At 35.3% G+C, this 18,100-nt stretch overlaps 1 protein-coding gene and 1 pseudogene across 1 annotated transcript in view; both read right to left on the bottom strand.

Annotated features, from left to right (window-relative positions):
* LOC149548226 (Nucleotide-sugar transporter family protein) overlaps positions 1–18,100 on the bottom strand; it is an 80,280-nt gene that overhangs the window by 39,840 nt on the left and 22,340 nt on the right. The window contains exons 2-4 of the mRNA XM_089792277.1: positions 12,943–13,026; positions 12,158–12,372; positions 11,826–11,904 (exon numbers count right to left, since the gene is read on the bottom strand). Of these exons, the coding sequence (XP_089648403.1) occupies positions 11,826–11,904; positions 12,158–12,372; positions 12,943–13,026 (378 nt within the window). The remainder of the gene's footprint in view (positions 1–11,825; positions 11,905–12,157; positions 12,373–12,942; positions 13,027–18,100) is intronic.
* LOC149548227 (protein BYPASS1-LIKE-like) lies at positions 9,842–10,404 on the bottom strand (annotated as a pseudogene).

The following is an 18,100-nucleotide window of genomic DNA, read 5'->3' as shown; positions in this document are numbered from 1 at the left end:
ATTCAGTAAACTACCTAGCAGCTTAAACATATCTTAAAACAAAACTATACTAAAGTAACATTATAAGCCACTAAGTTCCTATCCTTTGTTTAATTGCTAGCTGGAGCAAAGGCATTGGCTTGTTGTTCTTGATCTGCGGTAAGGCCACCACCTGATTCTTTCCATTCCTTGTACGTTGCCATGAATCCAATCAGCTCCTTTTGTTGCAGAACTCTTATGTGCTCGAGCCATAACTTCCATATCTCTTTTACTCTTGATATGCTCCATTTTCCTCTCATGGGCCTCGGGATGATCCCTACATATGATTAACATGGAGTCCACTAAGGAGATATTAGTGAAATCCTTGACAGATATTTCCTTGATTTCATTCATGATCTTCATTTTGTTTATGAAGGAAGTGATTATTTCCTTAGCTCCACTATATGGCTTCTCATTCTCCATCAATCTAATATCGATGCATTTGATATCATTATCCAGGATTTCCTTAAGGAATTTCATCCCCTTGTGCAGCTTTGATGATTCATCCAGACCTTGTTCTCCATTTGAGGTTAGCTCTAGCTACAAATAGGAGATGGTCATCCACTCCAACAGTAGGCTTTTCGGCCAAGAATTTCATTACACCATAAGCTTGCACTTTACTAATTTATATGATGTACTCATCCCACTTGACCTTCTTTGCTTCCCAGGTATTGAATTCTGACTCTAATTCACCAACTACCTTGTCTACTTGCAGCTTAGTTTCAATAAAACTTGTAATATAATTTACTCCATTAGCCATCATTGAAGCAAATCCAATCATTGAACATCTCGGCTAATGCTCTGTCCCTTTTCATTTGATCCAAGAATTTCTAGTTAGTAGGCTGGGTAACATCCTGATGCAGGAGCATCCTGGGTTTCTTTGTAATCCTGCACATTAGTTCATTCTGCCTAGTTCCAATTAGACCGACTTTGCTCACATTTAATTTTGGTATAGTTAATTATATTTGATGAGGGCCAACTTGTGGTTTCTCTATGTTCTAGAATTATCCGTAAGCCATTTTGGCAAGTATAAGTAGGGTGTTTAGGTTTAGGGTTAGGGCAGATTTTTGGGGAGAGTTCAAAAGAAAAGACATGTGGATTTAAAAAGTTGATTTGGAGATTAGGAAGTTGTACATTTGTAATTGGTCGTAACCCAGAAGGCCTTATAGCTGGGCATGTATGTTGAATATTTGATGAATCAATAAATATATCCTTGTTCTCTCTCTCCTTGGTGTTGTTCCTTGTGTTTGCTTCCATTGTGTTAACTCTTCTAGGGTGGTTTGGATGGCTAGGTGTGCCTTTGGCCCTAGTTATTCATCCCTTGCCTGCATCACATTCACTATCGGTGGCATCTAGTAAAGCTAGGTAATCAGGACTTGTAGGGCATAGATGTATTTTGCTATGAGTCTCATGGATTGCTTCATTTCCTATTTACCCTTCCAATCCTTCAATATTTTGTTAGCAATTTTCTGGTTGCTGGCATTTAAAAAAATTCATATGAGCCACCCTTGTTGCCAAACCGAGGTCAATTCTTTCAACAATATAGTCTTGAGGCATGATTTCATCTCCATTTCTATCATTGGTCGTCTTATATACATCAGCAACCCAATGCCCGGTCTTTTCAACAAGCTCAAACATAGCTTCTACTTTTGGCTTCTTAGTTCTAGGTGTCTTTCTCAAACACTTGCTAACCATGTCTTCCATGGGGACAGTTATAAGCACAATGTTGTGCTTTTTATTAACAGAAAGGTCAAACCAATTAGAAGTGTTGGGGTTACCTTTAGCTTGTGGGGTTTGAAAGTCTATTGGGCTACCCACAACTTGTGCATCAGGAACACTAGTGTTATCTATCACATGCTTTTCTCCTTGTCCCGTGGCATTTGTTGAACCATCCATAATAGATTTTGTTGCAAATTCACCCACTTCAGGGTTTGTATCCAAGGTCACCACAACTGGCTCCCCTAAGCTCCTTTTCTGGCTAGCTGGTTCTTCTGCTTTCTTCCTTTGACTTCTTGAGCAGGTGATTCTTGAGGTTGATTGAACTTGAACTTGAACTTGCTTTTGCATAGGAAGTTCCAACTTCAATTCAAGTTCTTTGTTACCTTCAGAAGGAATTTGAGCAATTTCAACAGTATGTTTACAAGGTGGGGCTGAACTAGAAGCTGTTGAATCTACATGAAGATTTTGCCCTATTTCTTTCTTTTTCAGCTTCCTCTTTCCTCTTAGCCATTCTTTAGTTCTATTCACAACACCGAGAGTCCTTATTTGGAGCTCATATTCAACCTTTTTACTCAATCAATTTTAGGTATGGGAAAGGGCCTCAATTTGTTTCGTAACTTAGGATCAAGCACTTCTTCACCTTCGGCTTCTTCTACTTCGAATGTATTTATATGAAGGTGAAAATCTATAATTTGTCTCAGAGTGAACCTCGACCATAACCTCATCCTTTCATCTTCACAATCTGCCCAATAATCGTCCGTGTGAGGTTCATGTGTAAATTTTGAGTCTAGTTCAAATTGGGTTTGTACAAAGCCTTTGCTATCAAATTTGGGTCTAGCATGGTAAGGCTTTAGATTTGTGTCCTTTATTTCAAGCTCTAACCTAAAGGCATCTTGAATGCTTTTACAATGGTAATGACCCAGTTCAATAGGAAAACCATATCCAGAACCTCTTCTAACCTTCCAACTTTTATCTACCTCAGCCATTTGTTTGCATATTTCAATTAGTATGTACCTATCCAAACAATACTTGGGTAATTTCAATGGTTCACCCTGGAACCCACCAACCCTTAGATATGTGAATTTAGAAAAATGTAGGAGAAAGTTGTCATAGATTGTAACTAGTTGAATGGCTTCATTAGACAGCCTCTTGCTCTCTTTTCCTTGTAATTCAAAAACAAGTTTTGCCAAAAATGTGTCCTGTAGACTTCTAAAGTCCTCAAAACTCTTCTTCTACAATAGGGGGTAGTGATCATAAATAGCCATTTGTCCAGAGCAAACCTAGTGTGGCAAACTTTCCCATTCCCTACAATAGGTTAGAATGTAAAATAAGTAGGACACGTAAAAACAAGTTGTTCCATAAACTTGAGAAAGTTCTTCATAAAGCATGTCTGTAATTATTTTTGCCCGATCAATATATTTATCCTCATCTAGAGTTTGGATGAAAAAGAAAATCCAATTTTCCAAGAGGTGATTCATGGTGAGCTTCTCAGGTACTTCAGCTTGTTCATACCGATATCTACGGCCCTATGGTCACTCCTATTCTTGGGTCTAGGTATTTTCTGTTGTTTGTCAATTATTTCAGTAGAAAAATTTGGGCGTATTTTCTTAAAAGGAAATCAGATGCATTTCCTGTATTTCGGAAGTTTAAAGCTTTAGCTGAAAAAAGAATATGGGAAGTTTATTATTACTCTTAGATCAGACAATGGTAGGAAATTTTGATCTAATGAATTCTCTAGCTTCTCCGATACTCATGGCATCAAACACCAATTAACCACACCCCACACACCACAACAGAATAGTATAGTTGAACAACAAAACACAACAATCACCAAAATGGCTCGATCCATGCTTGAACACAAACATGTTTCGAAGAAGTTCTAGGTAGAAGCAGTTAACACTAAGTTTATTTTTTGAACCAATCACCCATAGTAGCGGTTAAAGGTAAGACTTCGGAAGAGGCTTGGTCAGGTCACAAGCCCAGAATCAGTCACCTGAAGGTTTTTGGCTCCCTTTCTTTAGTTTGGATCCCGGATGCATCACACACCAAGTTGGATGCCAAGAGTCAGAAACTCATGCTTGCTAGATACAGTAGTCTTCACAGACACAAAGCCTAGCGCTTGATTAACACTGAGACATCTTGTCTCCTGTGCAGTCGTGAAGAGTCGGAAACTCATGTTTGTTGGATACAGTAGTCTTCACAAAGCCAACTGCTTGATCAACACTGAGACATCTCGTCTCCTGTACAATCGTGATATAGTCTTTGATGAGCAGCAAGGACCATTCGTGTCGATTTCTCCTATTCCTGATCCAGCAGACCAGCCTATGAAAGCTCATGATTTGGGAGTTAGGCTTCCATTAGGTCCACCTGATGGGAGGGCTCTAGTAGCTCCTATAGCTCCAGTTATATCAGTGATCCCTGTCCAGACACCTTCAGCTTCTCTTGCAAGATCACCCCGATTTGTAGATGCTTCACTTGAGTTTGATCCGGATTCTTCTCATGACGAACCTCATCACCAAGCATCTCTTAATACTAATGTTGGTTGTTCTCCTCCCCGGCCTAACTGGTGGGCTAAGACACTTGCTGATCTTCATGATGACGAGCTCATTGATGGGAAAACTGTTTGGAAAAAAAGCAAACCTACAGAGTTTGTCAACTTTGCTCTCATGGCCAACACTCATAGTGTGTTTGAACCTCAAACATATTCTGAGGCTAAAGGAATTCCAGAGTGGAAAAATGCCATGACATCTTAACACTAGAGCCTATTGTAGAATCACACCTGGGTCCTTTCTAATCTTCCACCAAGGAAGAAACACATTGGTTGCAAATAAGCTTACAAGAACAAATACAAATCTGATGGTACTTTGGATAAGTACAAAACTCATTTAGTTGCAAAGGGCTTTTCTCAGCGTCAAGGCATTAATTATGAGGAGACCTTTGTTGTAACATCCACTTTTTCCCAGGTCTTAACTAACAACTACCTTATCAAAAAAATACAGTTATTACTTCATATTATAGGAAGACAGTTATATCAGTTATGTTCATGTGAATGAGATTAACAGTTATAATCACTTAAATGGAAATCTCATAACTAACAATTGAAGATACCATCAATGAATTTACCAAGGAATTTAAAATCTACATACCATAGAATTCAAAACCGAAAACTATCAAGGGATGCTTCTACAAACCCCAGGTTAGTCCATAAAATACCTCTTAAGGAACAAATAGCTATACTACTTTATCGTAATGACAAATACCAACACATCATCTAGGGCATTAAATACTACTGTATCAATTAGGGCATCTATTGCCATTGGATCATTTAGGGCATCACATACCATTGTATCAATTAGGGCATCAATTACCATTGGATCATTTAGGGCATCACATACCACTATATCAATCAGGGCAATAACATTCAGTTAGGAAAATACGCTCATATTCATTATTCAAATAAATAGAAGACTGAAATATCAATCCATCAGATAAACCTATCCCCTGCATATAGATATATTCCATGTCCAGTTGGAAGATCAACCGATCTAACTGGTTGCCAATTATATTGATGATGAGTTGCTTTCATTTAAAGGAATAACTGGAAACAATGATATAACTCAATCCATCGTATCTTCCACTTGAATAAACATCATAAAAGTAAAATATTTGTTACCAATAAATGTTTGAATGCTTAACTTATCTTTGTCTGATGCACATCCCGACATCTTGTGGAGAGGAGAAACATTGTTAGGGGCTTAACCACCCAACCATGGACCTTAAACTTATCCCCACACTTTTTTTAAATAGAAAGGCCCTCCCTACCCGAACTAGACATGGAACACCTTGTCAGCCACTCAGCCAATCGGTACTTGATCCCACCACTCGACTTTGACAACAGGAAAAATTAAGTGGACATGCATGAGATATTTAATGATTCTTTTAAAAGTAATAAATTCATTGAATCACTTTTGATTCTGGTTTCATGTTCTTGCAGATTTTCTCTCACCTCTTCACCCTCTTTCTTGGCTATCCAACTAGGTGAGTCCTAGGTGTTAAATCTTAGAGTAATTCAACTCCTTCACTGAACTTCAATTGGTGAAAAGAATAATATAATCTCGTTACTGTCATAATACAATTCCTATGACCCGAGAACTTCTTAAGAATTTACAAGAAGGTAGATTGAATGCCTAGAAACAAGAGGCGTCTTGGCATAACAAAATATATTTGATTCAGACTTAATCATGGAGCAAATGGACTCATCAAATATGCTAATCAATACATAGTCAAGTAATGAGACATCGAATTAATTCTTACATCGGCAATTTTGAGTGTGTCAACATAAAACAATATGAAACGGGAGAGCTGACCACATAACCTGATCACTAAAGTATGAAGTTCAGCTTGATTTTTCATACAATCAGCTCTTTTGATATACGTATCCAAATGCAGAGCTTTGATCAGATAAAAGGCTATGACTCAGAATAGTCCTTAATCCATATGCAACAAATAAAAAGATGAATAAAAGAAGGAAGAGAGATAAAAGTGCAGAAATTTCGATTTTTGGTTCTCCTTGACTTGTAAATAAAATAAGGCATTCGAAAAATATAAAGGCTTCCAAGAAGCCGTGACTCTTTGAGCAGTTATAATAAGGAAGAAATATCAACTTCTTGAATTACCTATAAAAGATGCCAAGTGTACATTTTTGCCTCTTATAAAGATAAATAATTATGAGGAAGAATTTGAACGTTACTAACTCAAAAAGGATAATTATTAAATTATACCTATATATATATATATATATATATATATATATATATATATAATTTCGAATGGTAACATTATATTATTATCATTTGTCCAAGGTCATACCTACTAAGGTATGCAGATCCAAATATGTGTATTACTTGGAAGATAATTTTATCTTCATATCTTCTCAAGGTAAACAAATATTTAGGTATAAGTATTTTAATAGATATGAGCTTGTATAAATTAATACTATGATGGCATCATACTTTTATACCTATGTGCACATACCTATATACGTATTAATTGAAGTGATGAGAATGTCAATATAAATCATTAAAGGTACGTATTTTGATTTTGTTAAAATGTTTTACGTTTGATTGATTGTCCAACTAGTTCATGTGTGTTCAATGTGTGTATCCTGTTATGCAGTCACTAGGTCCTCAACCATGGTGATTCAACATTCATACCGATTTGCCCAGTGATGGTGATGCCCCTATGCCCAATTCTTTTCAGACAATGCTTCCACCCCTTTGACATGCTCCCTATAAGAAAATTCTCCACAGTTAAATCATATTACCATAACAAATTATTAATCTTAATTGATCATAACGGCTAACCACTTTTTCAATTGCCATGAATTCATGATAAATAACCATTTATCTACAATATCATCATAACGGTTAACTAGCATGTCATCTTCATATGAAATTATAACGATTAATCATCTTACCATTACACATGATTATAACAAATTTCAACTATCAATTGACTTCAAATGAAACCTCAATGGCTATATGAACATTTTAAATTGAGTCAAAAATTGGGATGTAACATTTGCTCCTACTGCAAAGATAAGCACAATCAGATTAGTCCTAGCCATGGTAGCACAGTTTGGCTAAGAGGTCCATCAAATGGACATCAAGAGTGCTTTCCTGAATGGTAATTTTCACGAAGAGGTCTACATGACAAAACCTCCTGGTTTCAAGGCTGTTGGTAAAGACCATCAAGTTCTCAAATTGTTGAAAGCTCTTTGTGGCTTAAAGCAAGCCCCTAGGACATGGTACATGAAAATTGATAAGTACCTCAGTGATCAAGGCTTCCAGAGGAGTACTTCAAACTCAAATTTGTATATCAAGACTACTAACAATGACATCATCCTTTTGGTTATTTATGTGGATGATTTGATCATCACTGGCGATTTGGCATCTTTTTTCAAGGAATCAAACATAGTTTATGCCAGTCTTTTGATATGACTCACCTTCAACTCATGTACTATTGCCTAAGTGTTGAGGTTTGGCAACAGTCTTTTGGTATATTCATCTCTCATTCCAAATATGACAGGGCTCCATTAGACAAATTCCGTATGCAAGATTGCAAGCCTCCATCTACACCCATGGAGAGAGGTCTCAGGTTATCAGCCAAGTCCAATTCTCCTCCTGTTAATGATATTACATACAAGCAACTAGTATGCAAGCTACTAGGCTTGATATCAGCTTTGCAGTCAGCTACATCTCACGTTTTATAACAGCTCTGAAACCTAATCATTAGATGACAGCAAAGCATGTGCTTCGTTATGTGAAGGGCACTACAGATTTTGGACTACTTTACTCTTGAGGTTTTATTACTAAACTTAGTGGATTCATGGATTCAAATTGGGCAGGATCTATTGACAACAAAAAGTCAACTTCTAGATATGTTTAGTTTGGGATCCGGTGTCGTACATGGACCAGTAAGAAGCAACAGACAGTTTCCTCTACAAAGGCTTAGTAGAGGGACAGTCAAGGCAAGTTGTGAAGTTGTTGGGCGTCGTCTGCGTCGTCAGATACTTGGGGATATGCAGATGTCACCAACAAGACCGACCACTTTGTTTGTTGATGACAAAGGCATTATCAAATTAAAACGGAATCCAATCTTCCATGAATGAAACAAGCATGTGGATGTAGGTTGTCACTACAAACGACAATTGGTTGAAGATGGGACAATAGACTTCCAAATGTTCCTACCATAGATCACACTACATACATTCTCACCAAGCCTCTTGGTCCTAATAAGTTTGTTAAACTCAAAGGACAGCTTGGTGTTGTGGATAGATTAACCATTATGGGAGGGTATTACAATAATAGATAAGCTTCTATTATTAGTTTATGGTTATCTATTTGTAATCTATTGTAAATATTAAAATGTTTCTAATATTTAGTTAGTCTATAGATAAATGTTAGTTTTCTTTTAGCTAGAATAGAAGTTTCTTTTCTTTATAATTGTTTCCTAAGAAAACATCATTTCATTCTTTTGTATATATAGACCTCTCGGTCTCTGTTAATAACAAGCATATATTTTACCAATTACTTCGTAATAGGTCTCACAAAAGTGGTATAGAAGGTATGGAAATAACCAGATGTTCCATATATTCTAATAGATAAACCTTGAGATAGTTATGCATGTTAAATTTTATACTAGAAATGAAGATAAGCAACAAAACATAATAATGAACAATAAGACATAGCACATCCCTTGAGGAAGAAAAACTTAGCCAAAAATATAACTTATATATACAAGCAAAGAGCATAAAACTGATTTTCAATTTCGAGAAACATTAGGCCGAATTGAATCAATCATGATAGCACTTCTCTAGATGAGAATATACAGACAATAAACTGAATTACTATAAATATCAATCTATTTATCCATCCAATTTCCTTCTTTAAGTATATAAACTTGTCTTGGCCCTTCATTGAGCATCTTTGATGTTACAAAGTGATGCAACTTTCTGTGTTGATTCAGCTTCAATAAAATATATTGTGTCACACCACTTGACTCTGTCCTTTGATCTTATTTATTTAATTTCAAATTAGGAGCGAACGATAACTCCTACCCCTATAACATCAACACGCCCTATTAATTAGGGAGGGTATCTTTCTAGATATTCATGTCATGGAGTCTCTCAACATGACACCCACAATGGCTACACCCCTTTGTGGACAAGAGTTTATCACATAATCTCTCAACATGATAACATTGTGGACTTACTCAAGATGATGTTCACCATGGCAACTCCCATGTATGAATGAAGCATGTGCAAAAGTTCTCATAGCGGTGTCACTCAACATGATGTCATCATGGAGTCTCATAATAACATCCACCATGACTATTCCCATGAGTGGAAAGTCCCGCATCTCTGTTTCAAAGGTGTAAGGCAGCTTTCACCTCATATTTCTCTGTCTCAAGGAAATATACATTTTAGCAAATGTTGAGAGTCCCTCTCAACAAGGGTACTGTTCTCTACAACACCAAGCTTGTCTCAAAAAATTGCGAAATCACTATGGAGAAGCAAAAATATCCGTTGTCTATCAAGTATGATCTAGTTAATGGAATCAAGAATCTCGATTCTAGTACTCACAATTATGTAAAAGAGATCTTTGACCTATCTCTCAAGTGGGTCAAAGCCCTCTTTCACAATAGCCTAGACCTGCATAAGCCGCAGAATCTCCTGATCCTTGTTGTTTGTCAGCAGAGAATCAAAAGCTCGAAAAGATGATGTATGCAGGCAAAAATATGAGAAATTTCCCTCAAGAGCCCACAAAGTTGCTTTGGCTCTTTACTCCTTCATGACCTTATCATAGATGGAATGCAAGAGGGCGGCTAAGATGAAAGTTTAAGGAAAAGAAAAAATGTGTCTAGAGGCCTCAATCCTAGCAAGGGATGGCAAACACAAGAGCCCACATCCCAAACAATATAATATCATTTATGGTATAAGTCAGAATAGAAAATTCATTACTAACAAAAATCTTTGTGCCCTTGGACCAACTATCACCCAGCAAATCATGTCTATGAAAAGGACCACAACAATAGACGAAAGTTCCTTGCATTATTAGAAGACCCCATAGACCGCCCAAAAGACATGTATCAATACTGAGCAAGCATTATAGAGACCCAGGGCCTTAATGTTGCACTCCAAGAAATCATTTGCAATTTGCGCCTCAGCTCAAAACAATCATCATGGCCTGCCTCAGGTAGGCCAAGGACAGAAGAGCTTCCCAATTAGTGGAATCCTTGGCTAGGACATCCAATTGCTCAACCACACTTCATTGAAACACCTCAAGGCACTACTCATTGACGCCATCCTTGTTGCTGATGTTGGAGATGTAGGAGTTGTGATTGCTCATGGGATGCACCAACACGCGCTGAGTTTGTTCACCATTTTTTATGCTTAGACAGACTTACTCAGATGAGAAGAAAAGAAGACGACTTTGCTGCTCGAATGAATCTGATCTTGATCTTGCTTAACCCACTCTGATTCCAAGTTAAATATTATACCAGAAATGAAGCAACAAAACAAAATAATGAACAATAAGACACAAGAAATAACCTACGGAACCCCTGCAACCTGAGGGAGAAAAACACAGCCACAAATATATCACTTATATAGATAATGAAAGAGCAAAAGATTGATTTATAGTTTCAACAAACATTGGGTCGAGCTGAATCAATGATGATAGCACTTCTCTAGATGAGAATATACAGACAATAAACTAATTGCTATAAATATCAATATGTTTGTCCATGTGAATTCCTTCTTTAAGTATATAAACTTGTCTTGGCCTTTCAGTGTCTTGACAATGAAGGGTCAACCTCTTTGACATTACGAAGTGAGGCAGCTTTCTATGTTGATACAGCTTCAATAAAATATGATTTGTCACACTACTTGAGTCGGGCCTTTGATCTTATTTATTTAATTCAAAATTAACAAGGAAAGATAAGTCATGCAGCTATAACATCAACAACATAATATGATATTGTCCAAGGAGGCAATCAATCCAAATATCTCATATGATTTTAAAATGATATGAACCTCTATACATGAGTAAGCTACTAAGAATATAGTTATTCGTACACCATAGATAAGACATTTGACTAACTAATCACCAAATATTTAACATATTTCACTTGTTAACCTTTTGACCCAGTATAACTAAACCACATATTAGGCATGCCACAAGTTGGCTATGCTATAACCCAAACTATATCATTTCATATGCCTAGGTACAAAACAAGAGAGAGATGCAAGTAAAATGGATATTAAGATAAAATCTCAAGGGGATTCCTTAGCCTTCTTTTGCACATAAGGTTATCAAATAAAAAAAATCTAAGGCTGGTCCATATTTTTGGAAACAGTAGGCCTTAGATGGAATGTTTCACTATAATGCGTGTTCATTTCACACCAATTATTCTCATGAACAATCTCAAAATACTAATCAACCCACTCTTTTATCAATTTGATATGGTATTATCATTGTTGGACTCATTAGAAGCCATATGATGCTACTTATGTAAGCATAATTTACCTGGCTTGTGGTTGTTCCAATTGCTAATAAAACAATAGCCATCCACTGCAAATTTGATAGTTTTCTCTTCAAAAATGTCCTAACATAAAGAGACAATAAAAATAATAATAATTAATCAATAAGAAACTTATCAATATATAGTATATAAATCAACCACATTAAAATTAGACAATCTTTACAAAAAATTAATTTGATTTTGTATTTAAATTTTGTAAAGCAAAATGCAGGAAAAACATGAACATAACCTTCTCATATTATTTGTAATATAATGTCTAATTCAAATATCACCTTAACAAAATATTTCCATTTACTATCCTTTCCAGGAGAAGCACCTGAACAATATACCAGTAGTAACAATCTTCAAATTGCCCATTATCTGGTAGGTCGATGTATCAACATAAGTAAGAGTTGCAAACTGCACATTGTTGTGTATGAGATAGATGATTGATGGAATTGGGAATAACCGCATGCTCTTCCAGCCCATAGTTACACGAGGAGGAGAAGATGATTGATGCTCTCTCCATAGGAAAACACAGGATACTGCAAGCTAGAATTTAACAAATTGAACAAAGACATAGGTAAGAACCGGAAATATGACAACTCTAAATGATAAAGCTCCCAAATAAAAGAAGACTGACACTAAGTTACTTCAAAAAGTCCATGCCCTCATTGAACACCAAAACTTATTTATGATTAAAAACTATGCCATATTAGGATAACTATAGAAACAGAGAAAGTAACACTACAACTAAATAAAATTCCATTTAGCATATTTTCAAATTAGTACCAACCCAAAACATAATTACCTAGTCATACTATTTATTTTTTCATTTGTAACCAAAATTGACATGGATGGAGTAGGTATTTAAAAAAAAAATCTGGGCAAACACGGTGAGGTGAAAGGCAAATCTTTGATGGCTAGAGATATTTGCACAATGCAAAAGGGTAAATGGGCGCAAATCACCAACATAGAGGCTAACATGTTGCCTTTTTATCCTGCACTTAGGGAAAAGCTATCCTTGTAACAGTAAGTAGATGTATTTTCTTTTCCACGACATGATAGAATTTGTATTTCTACCTAAATAAATACATATATATCTGACTGGAAACCACAAACCTTAAATATCTCTGCAAGAAAAGGAATAGTTGCATAATCATATTTGTAGTTCCCATTACTTTGTGATAGTGATGTTAAAATTCCCTGCACATAGAGAAAAACATGATTGCACATATTAAATCGTGCATTACACTTACTTCTCTTGAAAACTTTAACCAACATGCCCAATTAGAATGCCAAGGATGAAAATGTATGATGCAAATAAGAAGGTAAACAATAAATACTTTTCTTAACATAACACTTTCTTAACTGCAAATTACCCAAACTGAACATAAAGACCTTCCAAACCAGTAAACGACAAAAAGAAACCTGCAATGGATGGATATGTCTAGACCTTAAACAATTTCAGTTCTCACAACAGCATGCAAGTATTTAAACAGAGAAAATTGACATAATATCTTGCAAACAACCAGGTCCTGCAAGCAAATTAAACAAGACTGAAGGCAACGGCCACAGGCTTTTAAGACACAGAGGAAACAAGAACAGTGTAATAGAGCACCAAGAGCCAATGACAAAACACAATAGCTCAACATCAAGTTTCAGGGCAATGGAATCAAACAAACCAAGAAAGAAACCTCTCTTAAGAAGACTTTGCAAGAACTGGCCCAAAAGAATGTTTTGCACCTCAATGGCTGGGAGAAGCAGATAAATTTGATGTTGTGGCCTAGCTGCTAAGAGTGAATTTCAGCCCCTATTGAAGTTTAGTTTGAAAACTTTACTTGAATAATGTTTAATTGCTCAATATCCTTCTGAGGCATATCACAATATTACTGTAACTTGCTAAAAAGGTAAATTTCTACCCCTATAATTTTTTAGTTTATTTTTTGTTGTTGTACTCCAAATTATTAGTGAACCGCCAAACAATATGGTGCCCTGCTCTTCCAACTATTTTTGGATAAGAGTACACTAAAACTTTGGCACAACTTCTTACTCACCCCTAGCTAAGCCGTTACATGATATTTAGTCTTACCATTATCAATACAGCTCCAGACACTTCAGAGAAATGCCATATGTCTGTAAAACTATAACGGAGGCAGAGCCATGGATAGACTATTGATAGTGACTAACTTGTAATAAACAGACATAGTGCTAAGTTGATAACCATGGGGCTCGTGATGTTTTTGAAGGTCTCAGATGTTCATTATGATTTCCCTAAGAATCTGATGTGGATATGGAAACCAAATGCATCACTTAAGGGTCAAGATCAATAAGAATAAAATTACATTGCATTTGAATTAGCTCTGATAAGTAGGAGATAATTTCCACAGCAAGTCAAATTGTGATATTGCTATCAGGATTTAACTGTGTGATTTTTGAGTCAAACTCATTGACCCATGTTTCATGAGTAGTGATTCAACATGAATCCATCTCTCATGAGAAACATGGGTCAATGAGTTTGACTCAAGAAACATGAATCCATCTCTCATGAGAAACATGGGTCAATGAGTTTGACTCAAAAATCACACAGTTAAATCCTGATAGCAATATCACAATTAGCTCTGATGTTTTTTTAGTTCAACTGTTCAAGAGATAAAATTAACAAATCTTAGGCCAAAAGAAGCTCCTAGGTTTGTCAATATTTCTAATTATGTAAATTGTAAAATTCGAATAGTTGACGATGTGACTATTACATAGCTTTCATTCATTATGGGATAATTTTATGAAGGTTAATTAGAATGCTGTTTTGATAGACAACTCCCTATGCTTTCCACTGTTTCCAACAATCTACATTCTTTGGTTTATGAATATGACAGTATCCAAAGTGTTTTTCAAATGCAAATCACCAAACTGGGCATGTCTTTACCAATAAATACAAACTTTTTATTTGTCAAATGCCTTTGGAAAACCCTAATTTAGAGTAGCCATTGATTTCTATGCTCTTAGTTTTAAAAGCAAGCAAGTATACCACTCTAGTTGAGCAAGCATATGTTCAGCTTTACTTCACAAAAAAGCCATCTGAATAATTTTATCCAAAGAAACAAAAATCACTGCAATTTGTCCACTTTAGGCGATTCGGTCAGTTGATTTAAGCTGGGGGATTTTTGCTGACTCGATAAGCCGACTCGCCAATTTTTGACCCCAAATGTAATGTCCCTAATCTTTTTAACGTGAAATATAGGAACAATGTTCTAAAATCTTCAACTATAAGTGATTTCTTCTTACCTTTGTGAGCAATTGTTTATTTTTCTATTGATATTGGGTATGATTAATCTACAAGGTTTATTTATAAGATACCACTTATGATGTTCTGATACTTTGATGATACTGACCTTTTAATCTCTACAACCTTTGGATGCAACCTTTGATGGAGCTAATAAGCACTTGTACTCGATCTCTAATAGGAGAAATCATAAATGATAAAGAAACATGAAGAAATATGTGACTATATCGGTGGCCTCGATGATTTGTATTATTTTTATATAAATATTTGGACTGCAATCTTAATGCCTCATTATTGCCAATTCTTCTTAATTAGATTCACATTAAATATTTAAATGTAATTCCTTCATGTTAGCACTGATGTAGACTTCTTTCTGTATATATATTTTGACTCTTGTAAATAGACAAAATGGAATTGTCTGACTAAGTAGATCTAATTAGGCATCACAAGTTTACGAGTTTTCCAACCTATCCATCCACTTCGGCCTGTGTGGTGTTTAGTATTCACATTACTATTTCGTGTAATTGGCCTTCCTACGTTGTTGAGGTGTCTATCTGCTTTGCCCGTAATTTCCTTCTCTGCCCAGCTTCTATCTGGATGAGGTTATTGTCAATAGTGAATGAATTCTGATCACTTGGTTTGCAGTTTCCTTGTTCTTGCGATTCGATGGGATTTACTGTTCCTTCCTTGCGTGTGGTGTATGTTTCTTATATCCCTCTAGTTCTTCGATGTCAACAAGTCCTCTCACCAATGATTCTGCCTTTCTCCCCTAAGTACCATATTATATCCTTGAGATATGATAGGTTGCGAAGTTAAAGTTGTATGCCTGTTCGTAATTGTTTGCATAATATTTGCGTCTCGTGGCTTTCAATCAATCTTCCAAGGAGTGAGATATTATCATTTAGCCGTGAGTTCACTTGGTAATTTTATAGAGATTTAATTTTGTTTATTATCATTTAGCCGTGAGTTCACTTGGTGATTTTATAGAGATTTAATTTTGTTTACTTATAATTGAATATTTATTAAGAGTTATATATTGTAACATTTATTATGTATTTATTAATAATATTAATAATATTATTAATATATTCTTTATATATTATTGTAATCACTTAATTAGTTATAATATATTATTAGTATTATCATTATTATATATTTAATTTATTATTATTATTTCTTTCTTTCTTTATTTAATGTTTTATCAATTGATATAATATAATATTATATCCATTTGATATAGGATAACATTAAATGACAAATATTTAATATTTGTTTATTCATTATTTATTATTTGTTACTTAATATTGTTTATTAAATTCAATCGGGTATCATTAATATTTGTTATTTATTTATCTCATATTAACTTTATTATTATTATAAGAATTGATCTTGGAAATGGGGACATTACACAAAAATTGCCCAAAACCAACACGAGAAATCAGTCGCGCGGGAGGGACAAAAAAAACATTTTAAAAGTACATTTTTACCTTTTGTCTTTCTTATAACCCTTAAAGGCCATATAATGTTTAGCATGAGAAGAAGAGAGGAAAAGTGAGAGAGAAGAAGAGAAAAGAGAAACCACAAGTTTGCAACCAGCAAGAAAGAAGAGCGTCAAGGAGATCAAAAATGAATTTGGGGAGGCCATAAGATTGCATTGGGAGCATTAAGGAGTCAATAGCAACAATCCTCAACTCATTTACACGAAGTAAGTGTTGATTTTGTTTTGTATGTTAGTGTATTTTTCATTTTTTGTTAAATTTTTTCAGTTTTCATTTGTAAATCTTGAATGTTGTTTAGTTTTTACATGTTTTTTTGACTAAATTGCAAGGCGCAATCTTGCAAACCCTACAATGCTTTTATAACAAATTTGTAAACATCTATTTAATTTTACATTGTACAATTTTCTCGAAAAGAATGTAGGATTTGCTGTTTTTTTTACTAGTTTAGGTTGTTAATTGAATTTTCTTATTGCAGCAGCCTTAACTTTCATTTTCAACAAAGCGTCCAAAGGATCTGACTTGGAAATATACCGAAGGTTTTCCTGGAAAAACAAAACATCAAACAAAATATATGTTTTATAAAGACATAAATTCGGGTGGCATCTATAGATTGAAAACCCATATGCAGGCATGCGTGGACATAACATTACCCCGTGCACTCAACAAACCGCAAAGGCAAAACGTTTTTGTTACATAGCATTAGAGACATCTAAACAAGAGAAGTTAAATAAGAAAAGACAAATTGAATAGTTAGGTGCTATTTGCCCCCATGCTCCTACATCTGCATCCATAGGTTGTGTTGGAGAGGGTTCTTCTAGGCCTCCCTTTCATCCTAGTGCTAGTGCTACTGCTAGTGCTAGTCCTAGTGCTAGTCATTCTTATACCAAGCCTAGGCCTATTAAATTTCAGCCTAGAGTGCGGAAGTCCAAATTGGATGGTTACTTTGTGCCACGCACTACTCCTAGCTTACAACCCTCGCTTGAGAGCATGGGTTTGAACAAAGAGATCCATGATGCTACTAGAAAACAAATTTGCAAATTATGGTACTTTTGCAACATTCCATTTATTGTAGCCAGGTAATCAATTCTTTTTTTATTTTTTTTAAGTTTAAAGTTAAATTTTAACAATTTCTACTTGTGTAATCATAGATTCATATTACATATTGATTTGTCATCTAAATTTCTAATCATACTCTATACATGTGACAGGTCTCCTTATTGGCAAGGCATGATAGATGTCATAACTATTAGCATGAATGTTCATGGTATTCCTTTGGGGGAGTATCCTAAGCATTGCTAGAACACTTGGGGAGATTGTTAGTATGATTGACATGTTGCATTCACGACCATGTTTGTCATTGATGTCAACATAGCAGTAAGTTTGTGAAGACAAACAGAGATCTTAGTTGTACGGACAATGTTTTGGTTGTTTGGTGATGCGCGTTCATGGACATGTTCTATGCGATGCCTTGATGTTAAGGTTCAATGCACAGTATCTA

This window comes from Cupressus sempervirens, chromosome 7 (assembly GCF_028749045.1).
Source record: "Cupressus sempervirens isolate cs-2001-9-10 chromosome 7, ASM2874904v1, whole genome shotgun sequence".
NCBI lineage: Eukaryota > Viridiplantae > Streptophyta > Pinopsida > Cupressales > Cupressaceae > Cupressus > Cupressus sempervirens.
This window is presented reverse-complemented; position numbering and strand designations above follow the sequence as displayed.